The 14312-nt window shown below is 28.7% G+C and overlaps 2 protein-coding genes across 3 annotated transcripts; one reads left to right on the top strand and one right to left on the bottom strand.

Moving 5' to 3' along the window:
* Nucleotides 1-980: 980 nt before the first annotated feature.
* Nucleotides 981-4499, bottom strand: LOC122507387 (SUMO-activating enzyme subunit 1). Its single transcript, XM_043620061.1, has 6 exons — nucleotides 4292-4499; nucleotides 3283-3454; nucleotides 2262-2518; nucleotides 1680-1855; nucleotides 1474-1606; nucleotides 981-1320 (listed from the first exon to the last, which is right to left on the bottom strand). Exons 1-6 carry the CDS (start codon nucleotides 4387-4389, stop codon nucleotides 1158-1160), a joined length of 999 nt encoding a protein of 332 aa, XP_043475996.1. The 5' UTR covers nucleotides 4390-4499; the 3' UTR covers nucleotides 981-1157.
* Nucleotides 4500-5157: 658 nt separating this feature from the next.
* LOC122507444 lies at nucleotides 5158-14301 on the top strand. Of its 2 annotated transcripts, none has more exons than XM_043620155.1 (6): nucleotides 5158-5377; nucleotides 8818-9058; nucleotides 9277-9616; nucleotides 9823-10422; nucleotides 11637-12610; nucleotides 14129-14301. In XM_043620155.1, exons 2-6 carry the CDS (start codon nucleotides 9015-9017, stop codon nucleotides 14271-14273), a joined length of 2103 nt encoding a protein of 700 aa, XP_043476090.1. In that variant the 5' UTR covers nucleotides 5158-5377; nucleotides 8818-9014; the 3' UTR covers nucleotides 14274-14301. The 2 variants fall into 2 exon arrangements, with proteins under 2 accessions (XP_043476090.1, XP_043476091.1); XM_043620156.1 differs by having other exon boundaries at nucleotides 5165-5302.
* Nucleotides 14302-14312: the final 11 nt, after the last annotated feature.

The raw sequence follows: 14312 nt of genomic DNA, 5'->3' as shown, positions 1-14312 counted from the left end.
CATTTATTTATACTTATTTATGGATATTATGTTCATAATGTTTATCGATATAAGGGATAAAAGAGAAATTATTTTAAGCGTACATACTTATAATATGAACATAGATGCATTTCAAAAATTGTTATACTATGCACTCAAGTTCATTAAATAAACAAAATATCACTCCTTAAAAAAATTAATTACAAAGTTTTACTTCTTTATTAAACTGCATTTTAAACAAATACTCTTTACATTTGTTTCATTTTGCAAATAGTAATTGTTAGTAATTTCAATTTATTCAATAAAAATATATCCATTCAAATCAATAGTAACATTCTTCTGAAAAATAAAAACTTTTAATAAAATCTTTGGTAGATTGATTTAATATTTACTGTTTACAACAAAATTAGGAAATTCGGAAAAATTCTTTACTGAACTCTAACATGAATAGAATAAATTTTTGTATATTTTGATACTTTACAACCTTAGAAATACAACTATATAAAAATTAATTACAAAACGTTAATATATTTTCTAATTTCGACAGATAGCAGATGAGATGTACAATTGGTTTGAAATAGATTGCGTTGTCAATGAAACTGCTTACATGCAGGATGGTTTACTATCACTGTAATTATTTATTCATTTCAAATCATACTTAGAATGAAAGTGAAGAAGAAAAAAACATGAAAAGAAACTTTTTATTGACCCCTATTATAGTTTTATTGCAAAATATGAAATTTGAGCCAAGGTTGAACATTATTACTCTCTACTTCTTTAAAATAGGATTCAATTAAGATCAAACAAACCTAAGCGCTTTTTAATGTAATTCTGTTAATTCAGTCCATAATATTTTTCAAATTTTTTCCTTAATTTGCTGACTTGCAACTATTTCACTAGAACAGATGCTTCAGGTTATTTTTTATTCTTCAGTAGAATAATTAAATGTTGATTGGGTAAAGGTTCTATTTTGAAAATAAAAAAAATTCTAAAGCAAAAAATGTACAGAAAAGAATTTATTGTAAATCTTTATACTTTACAAAAAATCAGCTTAAATTATTGCGCAAATTTCTGACAATGAAAACAAATATGAAACAAAATAAACTGATTGTGACTTAGCAAGTATTTTTCACTTTAAGATGAAAAGTAAGAAAAAATGACGAAATCCTAAAAGTACATTATCGTCCAAGGTTGAGAATCTTTCCACACATAGTATCAGGATTAAATAAAAATAAATTATCATGAGGACTTTCTTTTTGAGAGACAGTCTTAATTATTTCTTGTCCCATAACACCTCCAAGAATAGCACAGACTGGACTAACTTGTGCGTACAAATTTCCTCTGTAAACAAATATTTCATTTAAAAGAAACAATTATCAAGTCTATTTAAAACGATATATTTATTAATAAATAAGTAAATAAAATCGTAAGTCATTGTCATTTCGTAAAAGATGTGTATTACTTATTTCACTTATTTTACTGCAACATACTTACTCTAACAATGACTTTAATGAGTCTCCAAGTTGGTATGTTTCAATAACAGCTTCAGATTCTTCTTTAAGAGGATTTAAAGACGTATTTCGCGAAGTAGGATCGCTGCCATGTTTCTCACGATAATTCAGCAGTACTGCAAATATTTTATACATTCTTTAATAAATACTTTATACTTGGATTTAAACTAGTCCGCAAATATGACTTACTTTGCAGCAAGTAGTAAACTTTGTCTTCTTTTGGCAATTGTTTGACATTTAGAATATTTTCAAAGGGTACATAGTTTGAAACTTTTTTAACAGTTGTGGTGACACTTTCGAATTTGTCTTTAATACTAGAATCACCTCCTTCTGGAACATGTACTCTCTTCTTTTGCACAATATCTCTGGAAATCAGATAATAAAATAAAAATCGGTCGCCTGCCAGATCCAAGAGAGCATCACTAAATGCTAATCCTCCGTAATTAAATTACTAAATTTAAAGTAAAAAATGTAGTTATCTATACATTAGTTTAAAGTTCAGGTGTACTTTTTTACAGGTTCTATTCTATGACTTATATTTTGAGAAAAAAGTTCCAATTAAAAAAGGAAACAGAAAAAATTCATTAACTGAAACCTTAAAGAAGGATAAAATCTGTCAGATTTTAAACCTCAAACCATGCGAATTATGCTGACAGAAAATATAAAAATAAAATTATATTTACATGAAAAAGCTTAATGTTCTTAAGCTCTTCTCATCCTGGATCCATATAGAAATCAAGTTTTATTTTTGTATACTGATTTTTTACTCACTCAACAAATTCGTGTGTTCCTAAGTCAGCGAATGTATATCCAAATGTGCCCCAAACATCTCCAACAAAGAACTTAGTATTTTGCTTCCTAGCCAATTTATTCAAGCGCTTAATTTGAGTCAAAGTGCACTCGGAAGCACATACTACATCAAAAGTCTCGAAAAACTCATCGGGTTTATCGTCAACTTTACTTGTGTCAGCAGTAACTAAAACCATAGGATTCAAGTTTTGTGCTCTTTGTAATGAAGCTTCAGCTCTCTAAAAAGTTAAACATTTTCAGAATATTACACTACCGTCGAAAAGTTTTGGTTTTGGACATCTTGTTTGGTCCTTGAACCATATTAACTCAGTCAACACATTAGATGGAAAGTTGAAAAACTGATTTGGAAGCTGACAATTTTTGACAATTTTTTAACCTTCTAACAGATTTTATCGAAAAACATCGCGGATCCCATTATTTTCAAAACAAGTTAAAAATTGAATTTCTGTTTTGAAATAGTTGACGAAAATTAAAACAGAAAACTAAATGGAAATTTATTTTGAAATACGTACCTATGTATGAACATAAATTCAGAATTAGGTGAGGGAAACAAGTTAAAAGGTAAAAAGCTATCTGGATTTTGTACAAAAACAAAATTATTAAATGGACTTGCTTTTGATTCAATGCTCTAGCAGGGTGGCCACAAGTTTCAGTTTATCAATTTCCCTGACAATTTACTGACATTAAAATTATTTTCCCTGACAAATTTTTTCTACAGGAAAATAAAAATGTTTACGGAAAATGAGTTAAATTTATAAATTTTAATAATTTCTAAAAAATACAATTATAACTAGAGCTGTTTTGGAACGCTAAAATGTCGAATTTTAAAATTCGACATTTCAGTCGCCTAGTTCGAATGTCGAATTTTCGACATTCGAACTGTCGGCGCATCAAAACCGATTTTTTATAATAATTGTAACTCTCCTTAGTTTTTTCTTAAGTTATTAAGGTATAATATTTTCAAAAAATTATAATGACTTACATTCTCTCCAACTTGATTTGCGGACACTAGAAATTGAGAACACTTATCTATCTGGCTGACAGATCTATGATCCAGAAATGTTATAGATTTCACGCCAGCAAGTATTATATTCTTTGCTACTTCTGCGCCGAAACCATTTAGTCCAATCAACAGAATTTTAGCAGCCCGCAAGCTAGAAAATAAATACATTATACTTATGTACCTATCTTCGACGGTTTTTTGTGCAAAATTAAAAACTTTGCCTTTACATTGGTTAATCTTTAGACTTGGACTTTTGCTTCAGCGATCTTCTATTATAACTTTTTTTAAAGTACAGCGGAAATTTGAGCTTTTCAGTAGCTTGATATTGATATTTTATGAAAATCTGTTAAGTAACAATTACTTAAAAATTTTAGATTCGTTAAATTCAATATTATAAATATTTTCTGTATAGCGGTTCAATTAATTATATGATAATAAATATTATTTAAATGTATTAAATTAAGAATACCATCATTAAAAATATTTGTTCTTTCTTTTCATTTTCAGCTGAATTAATGGTAATTAAGGCAGTGACGATAACTAAAGCATTTACCTTACAAAAAAAATTGAAAGAAAATATTATAGGAATTGACTCTGCCATGTTAAAGAATAAAAAATACAAACAACAGCTGTCTTTGCAAACTTTAAAATTACTATATAAACAAAAAATAGCGTTGTCAGACCGGGGTAGTTTAAAGGTAAAAACATAAATTTTGGAAATTTAGGCATATTCGTTAAGAAGCGGAATTAAAATAACGGTTTATTTTTTTAAACATATAGGACAATCAATTAGATTCATATGCAAAAACGATTCCTTAACGAAAGAATTGTGTTGAATGAACCAAATGTGCACACGGTACTTAAAACTTTTTAAATTCTAATAAAAACAATATAAGTATTCTTTAATTTTAAAAAAGATATGTTTAAAACTTATTATAATATTGATATAAATTCAAGAAGAGAAATACTAAAAAGATAAATTAGTTACCGCTTTTGTGACTCAAGTCCCCAAAGACGTATTTGCCGATCATATAATTCCGCCTCTGCATCTGTTAATTCTGAATTATTTCGAGTTTCTACAAACATTTTAATGTAATATATTTTATAATTATAATATCACTGAAAACATAAAAGACTGAATGGAAAGGTTATAAACCGGTCCCACGCCAATAAACGCAATAAACAGATCTGGTCTAGTCAGGGCTGGGCCTGGGTTAGTGAGACTCCCTCTAGATTCATCTCCGCATTTATATTTTTGCGTTGCGTTGTAATGAGAGAGAATGCAGCAAACGTATATTTGCGTCTTTTTCTCTCCCATTACGACGCAACACAAAACGCTGTCATGGGACTCCACCCTCAGTTTACTTTAAATTAGTTTAATTTAAAATAAATTATTGTTGTTAATTTATATGCAGAATATCCAATTATTTTGAAGCAAACAAGACAAATGCATTTGCAAGCTATTGTAGAAACACCTTTACAGCTAGGTGTGACGTGTGAGGGTGCAATCACAGCAGAATACGTCGACCGAAAACAGAAAATCATGAGTGCGATAGAGATAGGTAGATATTGTTGTTCTTTTCACTCTCGTGATTTTCTGCTTTCGGTCGACGTATTCTGCTCACATAAGATCGCACCCTGAACGAGATTTCGCCATTTTTCGGACAATTTTTATTTTCTACCGACAGAAGTAGAAACGCACCCTTATGTGGAAATCGCGTTCACACCTCTACAAAAGGTGTTGTTTCTACAATAGCTTGAAAATGCATTATTTTGTTCGATTTAAGGAATAAGATAGAAAAGGACACAAATATATCGTTGTTCTTTTCTGCCTTATGCTTTCTTTGTGTTCGCGAAGCAATTGTGCGTTGGCCTTTATGAATAGAAGAGAAATTGTGGATTGTGGTATTATCGTTATTATTAGTGACAATTAAAATAATATTTAAACATTTTACTTTGTTAATCAGTAAAATTAGCGAATTACTAAATGATTTTTAAGGTAACATATAATTATTTACATCTGTAGAACAGGAACTTCATTTCAACAGTTAAAATACGTCAATCAAAATTTAAGGTTAGAATTACATTTGTTGGAAACAATTAATAATATTTTATGTTTTCACGGTATTTTTTATTAAAAACTTTCTAATATTAATTACATTAATATTTTATATGAGTTTATTGTCAATGTCAATTAACAAAATTTGTGAAAATCCATATCTATAGCTCATAGTCCCGGTACTTTGGCCTTTAATTTCATTTCATTTGTATTATTAAATAATATTTTAATTAGAACTTTAATACCAACAATAATCTAAGAAATATATAATGTGCACATTTATTTATTTAAGGAATTAATAAAAAATAACTTAATAATTTTAAATAATCAACACTTTCAATTAAAAATAAAGAACTGTTATTTATTTTTAATTGAAAGTGTTGAACATAAAACAAAAGTTCGTAAATGTTTTTGTTCCTTATATTGAATAAATACATTAATTTGTTATTAAATTATAAACGTATTTTATTTAATTTTTTATATATTTAATCAAAATTAATTTAACATTATAAAAAGAATTTTTTATTAACTTCTGCGTCCGCAATTAGGAAAAAAATTAACAAAAAATAATTTTTTAGAAAAATAAAAAAAAAATGTTTAGTTTATCTTGTTTTATTAAAATTAACATAATTTCTTAAATAATTTACATGTTACAATGTTCTTTGACTTATTAATTTAATTTTAATTTCTTTACCCTTGGAATGAAACACCATATTTAACAAAAATTCCTTAATTTTTTACACAGAATCGATTGGCATCAACAGTTTTTAAAAATTGTTAAATGTTTATTAATTTGTTTAAAGAATTGCAAATTTAAAGCAACAAAAACAGGTATATTTTTTATCCATTATGCGCCTATGAATCCAATGGTTTGTTAATTTTAATCCTATACGATAAATAATTCTATCATATATTTGTTTATTAAAAGTCCTTAATTACTTAAGTATTTAAATTCGCTCCCGGGCGAATTTCGACTTTTAGTAAAATATTACGTAATAATGGCCTTGACCCCCCCCCCTTCCCCCGACGTAAGGTCATGTAGAGATTTTCAAAACCCACCCTTCTCCTAGAAACCCTTACATAATTTTGGGCCATCTCAGAACCAAGAACTGGAAGATGGTTTCCCGAAGCTTTTTGACGTGACCCAGCACTTCAAGCTTTCTAGATATTCTAACCTAAGAGTGCAAAAATCCTGTTTTTGACCATATTTGAGGTCAAACTAGGAAAAATCTGTATCTGTATTTAAATGATGTCAACATTCGTAATACAGGCAAACCTCTCTACGGCGGAAAGCAATTAGACGATTCCGCCGTAGAGAGGTTCGTTAATATGCTATTAGTGAGTGAACGTTCAGGGATGTAGGTATCAACCATTTTAAATCATATGATCTTTAAATATGAAATAGAAGTTATGATAATTTATTAATAACCTTATTTAAAAATATGTATTAAAAATTATTGAATTCATGCAAAGAATTTTGTCAACAAATTTGAGAATAATTGAATTCCTTCGCAGAAATTTATTATTTATGAAAATAATCGAATGCTCGCAAAAAATTTAATTAAAATTTATAAAAATCCTAAGTAAATTCTTTTGAAGAATATCTTTAAACTTTTTTAAAATAATGGAGTTTCTTTAATAGTTATAATTGAAAATTTTGAAAGTAATTGAATTATACAAAGAATTTTTTTAACTTTTTAAAATAATCGTGTCTGTCAATAGGTAATTTTAAATATTTGATGTTTAAAGTTTATTAAAATTGTATTGAAAATAATTGAATTTTAAATATAATTATTTTTTTAAAAATTACTTTGATTTGTTTTTTTATTTATTTTATCATTTTTTATGTTTATTTTTTATATTATATAAAATATATCACAAAATAAGCAAAAATAATAAAATAAATATAAATTAAATAATTTAAATAAAAAAACATCCGTATAAAAATTACAATTCGAAACTTTTCGGCCCTGAATTTCATGGCACTCACACAGTCACAACTCTCACTGATATAATCCCTTCTACTTCTACCTGGCGAGTTTCCGCCTTATAGAAGTCCGCCGTAGAGAGGTTTGTCTGTATTAAAAAAAAATCCGAGGAAATTTTTGAAAAAATGTTCGCCATATTGGGTCTGACATTTTTAATGTTTCAATTTCGATTTAAATTTTTTAATCGTCAATGATAAAAATTTGAAATAATTAAAAATTTTCATATTTGTTCTTTTTTTGTGCTTTATTTTTTAAACTTTATCAGATTTCCCTTAATATAAGGTACGAATATTGACAAATATACCAAACTAAATACTTCAAACGACAATAACTCAGAGCAAGTTACAGATTTTTCAAAATGAATCTTGAAGGAGAAGATAGTAGGGGAGAGTGGGGCAAAATGGGGTAGGCGGGTCAAATGGGGTACCTCTGTTTTTCCATGATAGGTACTTTTAATTTTTTTATCCTCGACATATATCATTCATGTTGATAAGAAACTGTTATTAATTATGAAGACACTCGAAGGAAATTTTTTTTTTGAAAGTTATACAACTTTTAAGTTTTAAGCAAAAAAAATATGAATTTTTTTCAAAATTAAAGTGCTTACTAAACATTTTAGGATAATGCATTTAATTTGGCAAGTGTTGGATCTTTTTCAGTACTTATTCTAGAGTAATTTCCAATAGAATAGATTGTTTAATTGTTTACAATAACTTGGAAATATTGCATTCTGTTTTAATATGCAGTGTGGGGCAGAATGGGGTACCTAAGTGTGGGGCATGCCGGAAGCTACGCCGCTTCATTAAAACTATTTAAAAACATTATATTATTCATATTTAAAGGTTTCCTGCAAAAGAATCGATATTTTTGTTTCGAAGCATTCATATCGATGTTTCATTATCGATATATCGATATTTTGCAATATCCATGTTTTTTTGTTAAATTCTAATAAATATTACTTGTTTTTCCATAGTAATAAAGAATCCTACTTTTTGTTTGTATTTATAATCTCATACAACAAGAATTTAATGAATTTTGAAAAAATATTCAATGTTTTGTATAGTTATTTGATGCCACCCCATTTTGCCCTACGGGTGGGGCAAAAAATGATTGTGAAGTTTAGCTGAATCGATTTATTCGTTTGGTTCTCTGTAAACAGCCAATTTCAAAAAGGTACCCCATTTTGCCCCACTCTCCCCTACTTACAAATTCCGTTTCGACCTTTTTGAAGAAAAATATCTTTCAATGTTATATGACCTGAAATGTGGACAAACTTGCAGGAGACCAAGCACATTAATTTGAATGTAAATTGAAATTATTTTAACTTATCACCTTTAAATAAATTGAAATGATCAATTAGCTCCCAGTCTCCCCTATACTATAATGTTGCAAGTATCCATACATCCCGGTTCTTAATTTAAAAACAATAATCGTTTATTATAAATTTAAAAATGAAATATTCTGTAGGTGACAATGCAAGTTCATTTCAACTTTCAAGGATTTCTCTAATGTGTTGGATTTATCTATATAAAAGTTCATGGCCCTTGTGACATAAATAGGTTACTTTTGCAGCGCCAAAACAAATTTGGCTCTCCCAGTAGTGACAGCCAGAATAGGAGAAAAAGGACATGTAACTAAATCAAATTTATATGATTGAATAATCTATGATGAAGGGAAATATCGAGATTTACTCTCAAAACTTTTTACGGTACGTTGAATAATATAATTTGTAACTTTAATGTCCAAAATTAAAATATAATAATACCCGACTAAACCGACGCCGACGCCGACGCATGGGACATGTTCGGCATATTTAAGTCAATTTTACTGGTCCCCATTATATCTATGAAATTCTTTGAAAATATTTATTAACTTTAATAGCCTTTAATTTAATAATGTATTTTAATCTACGTATATTATTATCAGGGCTGAACAGCTTTTACTGAATAAAGGAATACGCTGTAATACTGTAGATGAATATGAGAGATATTCACAACTCCTTCCAAAAACTGGAAAAAAACTTTTTGAACCCAAGTGTACGTGGTTAGAATCTAAAAAAATTGAGAAAGATCTGCAATATAGAAGTGATTTATTGGCTATAGAGAGGGTTGAAAGAAAGTCACAAATAGCTTTTGGAGAATGGCTACCTAATGAAAGGAAAGTACAAGTATTAAAAAGAGCAGGGCAGGTATGGGCAAACTTTGGATTCGAAGTGAACTCGATACTTTATTTGAATCCTGAAGAAGCATTATCATTACTTGAAATGGTGAGACATATAAATTAAAATAAAAAATATGTTATGTTGATGATGTGGAGCAGGTGGAGAAACTTAAGATAATGCGCCAGGCATTAAATTTTAGAATTCATATTAATGAGTTATTTTAAATTAAAAGTATATAATTATGTTTAAGTTTATATTTTTTGATGAAAATTACATCGATTTAAAAGAAAATCTCAAATATATTTTTTCAGAATTGTATAGAGCTTTTATGGGAAAAAGTCCCTCTTTCTGTGCAACAGGCATATGCCATTCTACTAAATGCAGATAAAAGTGGTTGTTCTCTAGACAACTATAGAGTTTATAACCAATTTGTTAGGTATGGTTACCGTCTTCTGCGCCATAGCGGAAATAAGTTAACGTCATCTAAAGGGACAAGCGTACGACAGTCGTTCAGGTTAAAACCAGTAGTTATCCCGCCGAGTAATGGCCTTCGAAAGTTCGGTACTTCTTCAGAAGTAAGTGATAACGAGAAAATAAAGGGCAATGTATCCACTGATGGATATAGTCAAGAAGAAGTAGAAATTTCAAGCAATAATGATAATATTATTGACGATTGTGTACATCAAGTTATGGAAAATATTGTTTGTCACTTGGAATCGAAAAGAAAATCTGAAAGTAATTCTTTAGTTGGTGACGTTGACGTTGACGTTGAAGTAATTCCCAATTGTATAAAGTCGAAAAAAAGAAAACATCTTGAAAACAGTAACGAAATAAATCTCAATAATCACAATAAAAAAAAGAAGACTGAAATTATAACTACTGACCAAGCATCGAAGAAACAAGGACAAGAGGTAAATTTTACTTAATTTATGACTATATAGTATAGTGCCCATAAGTTTTAAGAAATATTAGGAAACCTACAAATATGTTTCTTTACTTTTATGCCCTTAAATTCCAAACCAATTCCGCTTTTGTCCGCAATCTTAATGGAATTGGTTTGGAATTTAATGGCATAAAAGTGCCAAACTACCAATCCACTTAAATTCACTCCTTATTACTGGGCTATCATGTCATAAAGATGATGAAAATTACTTTTTTGAAAATCAAAAAATTCGTTTGTTCATATTTTTCTTATTATTAAACTACTCGGTCGTTTAAGATTTGATTATCTTTTACATTTATGTTTTAAAATAATGTTACTCTCTAAAACTGAATCAGTGAAAATTCACTTATTGAAAGTGAATATTCACTTATTTCAAACGTTATAAGTCGTCCTCTCTGAATTAGTGAATATTCACACATTACATGAGTGAAAAACAGTTCACTTATAAAATAAGTGCAAGATTCACTTTTAAATAAGTGAACTGTTTTATGTAGAAAAATTAGCAATCCTGTAACACAAATAATGATAATATTGTTTCAAAACAATAAACTGTATATCTGTAAACTCTTTATCAATTTTTCAATATAACATATAATAATATAAAATATGGAAACTGTGGAGCTAACAATGTTGCATTTACTACTCAAAAAGTATAAAATAAAAGTTTTTTTAAAGAAAGCATAAAATATAACCTCAAACTTATAGAGACATGAAAAACTGTGTATACGTATAGACATTTACAGATGAAATATCCTTATCATTTAATTAAATTGTAGGTGCAAATAATTTATATTTTTTTAATAGTATACTTATACTAATATAAAAATGTTTATAATTACGCGTATATTTATTCATTCGAAAACCGGTAAACTTTTCGACGCACAGACACTCAGAATGACGCAATGTGAAACAATGACGCCAAGTGACACTGACAAACGAATAAGTGAAAAAATCACTTATTTATGAGTGAAAAATCAATTTAACTTATTAAATGTAAAAATTTCACTTATTGATGAGTAACAAATAAATTTAACATATTATATGTGAAAATTTAACTTATTTATAAGTGAGAAATTCGTCCACTTACGAAAAAAGTGAAATTTTTACTGATTCAGTTTTAGAGAGTATGTAATAATTCTATTTAATTTTACATAACATACATAAATTTACGATTGTCTACAGGTAATTTGTCTTTCCGATGATGAAATTGAAGAAATCTGTAAACCCGCAACGCGATTGGATGTGTTAAATCAATTACCAGATGTAGCTTCTCAATCAGTGAAAATACAATCTAAAAATTTAAAAAGTTACTTACCGCGTGGTATAGAACTTAAAAGAGATGTTTATTACTTTGAAAAAATAAAATGTCCAACTGTACATAAAACAGATAACTGTAATAATACTTTTCAAAATACATCTTCTAAAAGAAATCTTTATGCACTGAAACATAATAATCCAAAAAGCTATGCTAAACCATACTCAACATGGAATCAAAATGCACAGTGTGCAAACAGATTTGCCTATCAGCAAATAAATGGCGCGCAAAGAGGTTTTCATACAGTGATGCAGGGAGCTAATAGACTTTCTAGGTTTCAGTGTTTCCTGTACTTTAATTTTCTTGCCTACAACAATTATAGAAGCGCCACAACAGTGACTGCAAGCTTCATGAAGTACAATTTAATGCGGAACTTTTATGCGCCTAATTATAGAAGTAACTTTTGCAATCCACCTGTCGCTCCTTGCCAAAATTTACCTAGCCCTAGGTTGTACAATAAACCGCACCAATCAAAGGAGTTGCTAAGTTCTGCAAGTAATGCTAATCGTGGCTCAATAATTGATAATAAGAAAGAACCTTCATCTTGGCAGCAGTTTAAACAGAAATTACAGGATGAACATACAATAACCATTGATGATGAACATAGTAATGAAAAGAAAGTTGATGGACAGAATAAAAATATTAAACCCTTGATAAACATTAAAAGAAGTGCTTACTCATTTGACGTTAATGATAAAATTAAACTGATTAAACCTTTTGTTAAAAAATCTCAACAGAAAAAAGCCTATGACTCCAAGGTATCTTACAACATCTATTCGAATAATGCAAATTATAGAAAGGCGAATCCTGGTCCTCCAAATAGTCAGCTTCTTGTCGTGAGGTATGTTTGTCTTTTCAATTTATTTAATTTTAATTTATTAACGGAGAAAATCGCATTTCAAAGACTAGAGAAGTAACCGTTGAAATGTAAGTAAATGAAAAACGTAAAAACCCAAAAACCCAAAATCTTCAAATGTAATTTTCTGTGTTGCTTTCGCGCAGTGCGCTTTAGTAGGTTTCAAAAAAAAATTTCATATGGCCTTACTAAATCGAAAAAGAAGAACTATTTTCAAATAAATACCCGCACCTTCTCTTTGTTTATAGAGTAATATAATTTAATTTATAAAAGATACATAGGACTTTTGATTGTTTAATAAAAGTGTTTTATTAGTATCATTATCATAGACTTTGTAAAAGAATTTTATCTTTTCATTATATTAAGATTATTAATTGATTCACTTAATCTACTTTTCGATAAGTGACTGGTAAATTTATCGCATGTCATTAAAATTAACTAGAAATTGGATCAATTTTAGCTAAAGTCAAGTTTTATATTAATCACTACATTTTTCAAATCATGTTTCAATCTAAATCCTTTTTAGAAACATTTTACAAAAACTTGCTTTTTGAAAATATGCACGGAAAAAAAAAGTTCACGAATCTCTCGTGAACTAGTATATCACTTTTGGATGGGACACAAAATTCTTGAAAATCAACAAACACAGTTCGTCAAAATTTCATCAACTCCTTCACTAGAAACATAGTACGGTTTCCGAACTTTCCGTCAAAGTTAACGAAAAATTCGTGAACTTTTAAAAAATGCTAAAAACAAGAAAAAATAATTTGCAGACACTACTTTTTTATAGTATTTCACTTTATTTGATAACTTGACGCCTATTACGCACCCAAATACACAGAATACACAATTTTATCGCCATTAAAATTCGTAATTCGCTTCACGGAATTCGAACCTAGTACCTTTACCCTATAACATAATATTTCTAACAACTAACCGCCACGGCTAAATCTAGATACACTGTCCTTCGACAAACGAAACGATTAGCTTTGTCTGCTGTAAAACTCAGGACCGTGCAAAGTAGAAAAAGTCCCTTATCGTAACTTTTAATTCATTTTATGAATTATTTGTTTCACAAAGGAAATTAGCAAACAAAAATATTCACTAAGTAATAAAAAACACTGATTCTAAATAATAACTTTCATCAAAGAATTTTCCCGAATGTAAACACCGATGACACCGGCTGAATGATGAATGCTTGATCAGCCATATTTGATGCGCATTACGAACTGCGCATACTACTGACACTCGCGAGTTCACGATTTTTTCGTGAACTTGTACCTCTACTTTTGACGAACTACTCTTCCTTAACAGTTCATCAAAAATTCATTAACTTTGTTTCAGTTTTTCGTTGACGTTCGCCATTTCTAATCAAAAGTGAATGAAAATTTTGAAATTTTGTGTCCCATCCAAAAGTGATATACTAGTTCACGAGAGATTCGTGAACTTTTTTTTTCCGTGTGCCTTTGTTTTTGGTTTCGAAAAATTTTCCTTTTGTTTCAGAGAAAACTCAGGACATTATTTAGATTCAGAGGAAGTACATCATTCTCTTATTACAAAAGATAAAACTCTTGTTCTTGCTTATGTCACGAAAACATCTATATCATACATTCAATTTGGAAGTGTAGAAATTCCTGATTTACTGTAAAATAAATTGTATATATATTATTGAGAAAGTAGTATGTTT

Source organism: Leptopilina heterotoma, unplaced genomic scaffold, assembly GCF_015476425.1.
Source record: "Leptopilina heterotoma isolate Lh14 unplaced genomic scaffold, ASM1547642v1 Lhet_47, whole genome shotgun sequence".
Classification (NCBI taxonomy): domain Eukaryota; kingdom Metazoa; phylum Arthropoda; class Insecta; order Hymenoptera; family Figitidae; genus Leptopilina; species Leptopilina heterotoma.
This window is presented reverse-complemented; position numbering and strand designations above follow the sequence as displayed.

Coding starts and splice junctions, on each gene's coding strand:
- LOC122507387 (XM_043620061.1), bottom strand. CDS start 4,389: ATGTTTGTAGAAACTCGAAATAATTCAGAATTAACAGATGCAGAGGCG. Junction 1,856..2,261: donor GGAACACACGAATTTGTTGA/GTGAGTAAAAAA, acceptor TCTGATTTCCAG/AGATATTGTGCAAAAGAAGA. Junction 1,607..1,679: donor AGTTTACTACTTGCTGCAAA/GTAAGTCATATT, acceptor AAATATTTGCAG/TACTGCTGAATTATCGTGAG.
- LOC122507444 (XM_043620155.1), top strand. CDS start 9,015: ATGATGAAGGGAAATATCGAGATTTACTCTCAAAACTTTTTACG. Junction 9,617..9,822: donor CATTATCATTACTTGAAATG/GTGAGACATATA, acceptor ATATTTTTTCAG/AATTGTATAGAGCTTTTATG. Junction 12,611..14,128: donor AGTCAGCTTCTTGTCGTGAG/GTATGTTTGTCT, acceptor CTTTTGTTTCAG/AGAAAACTCAGGACATTATT.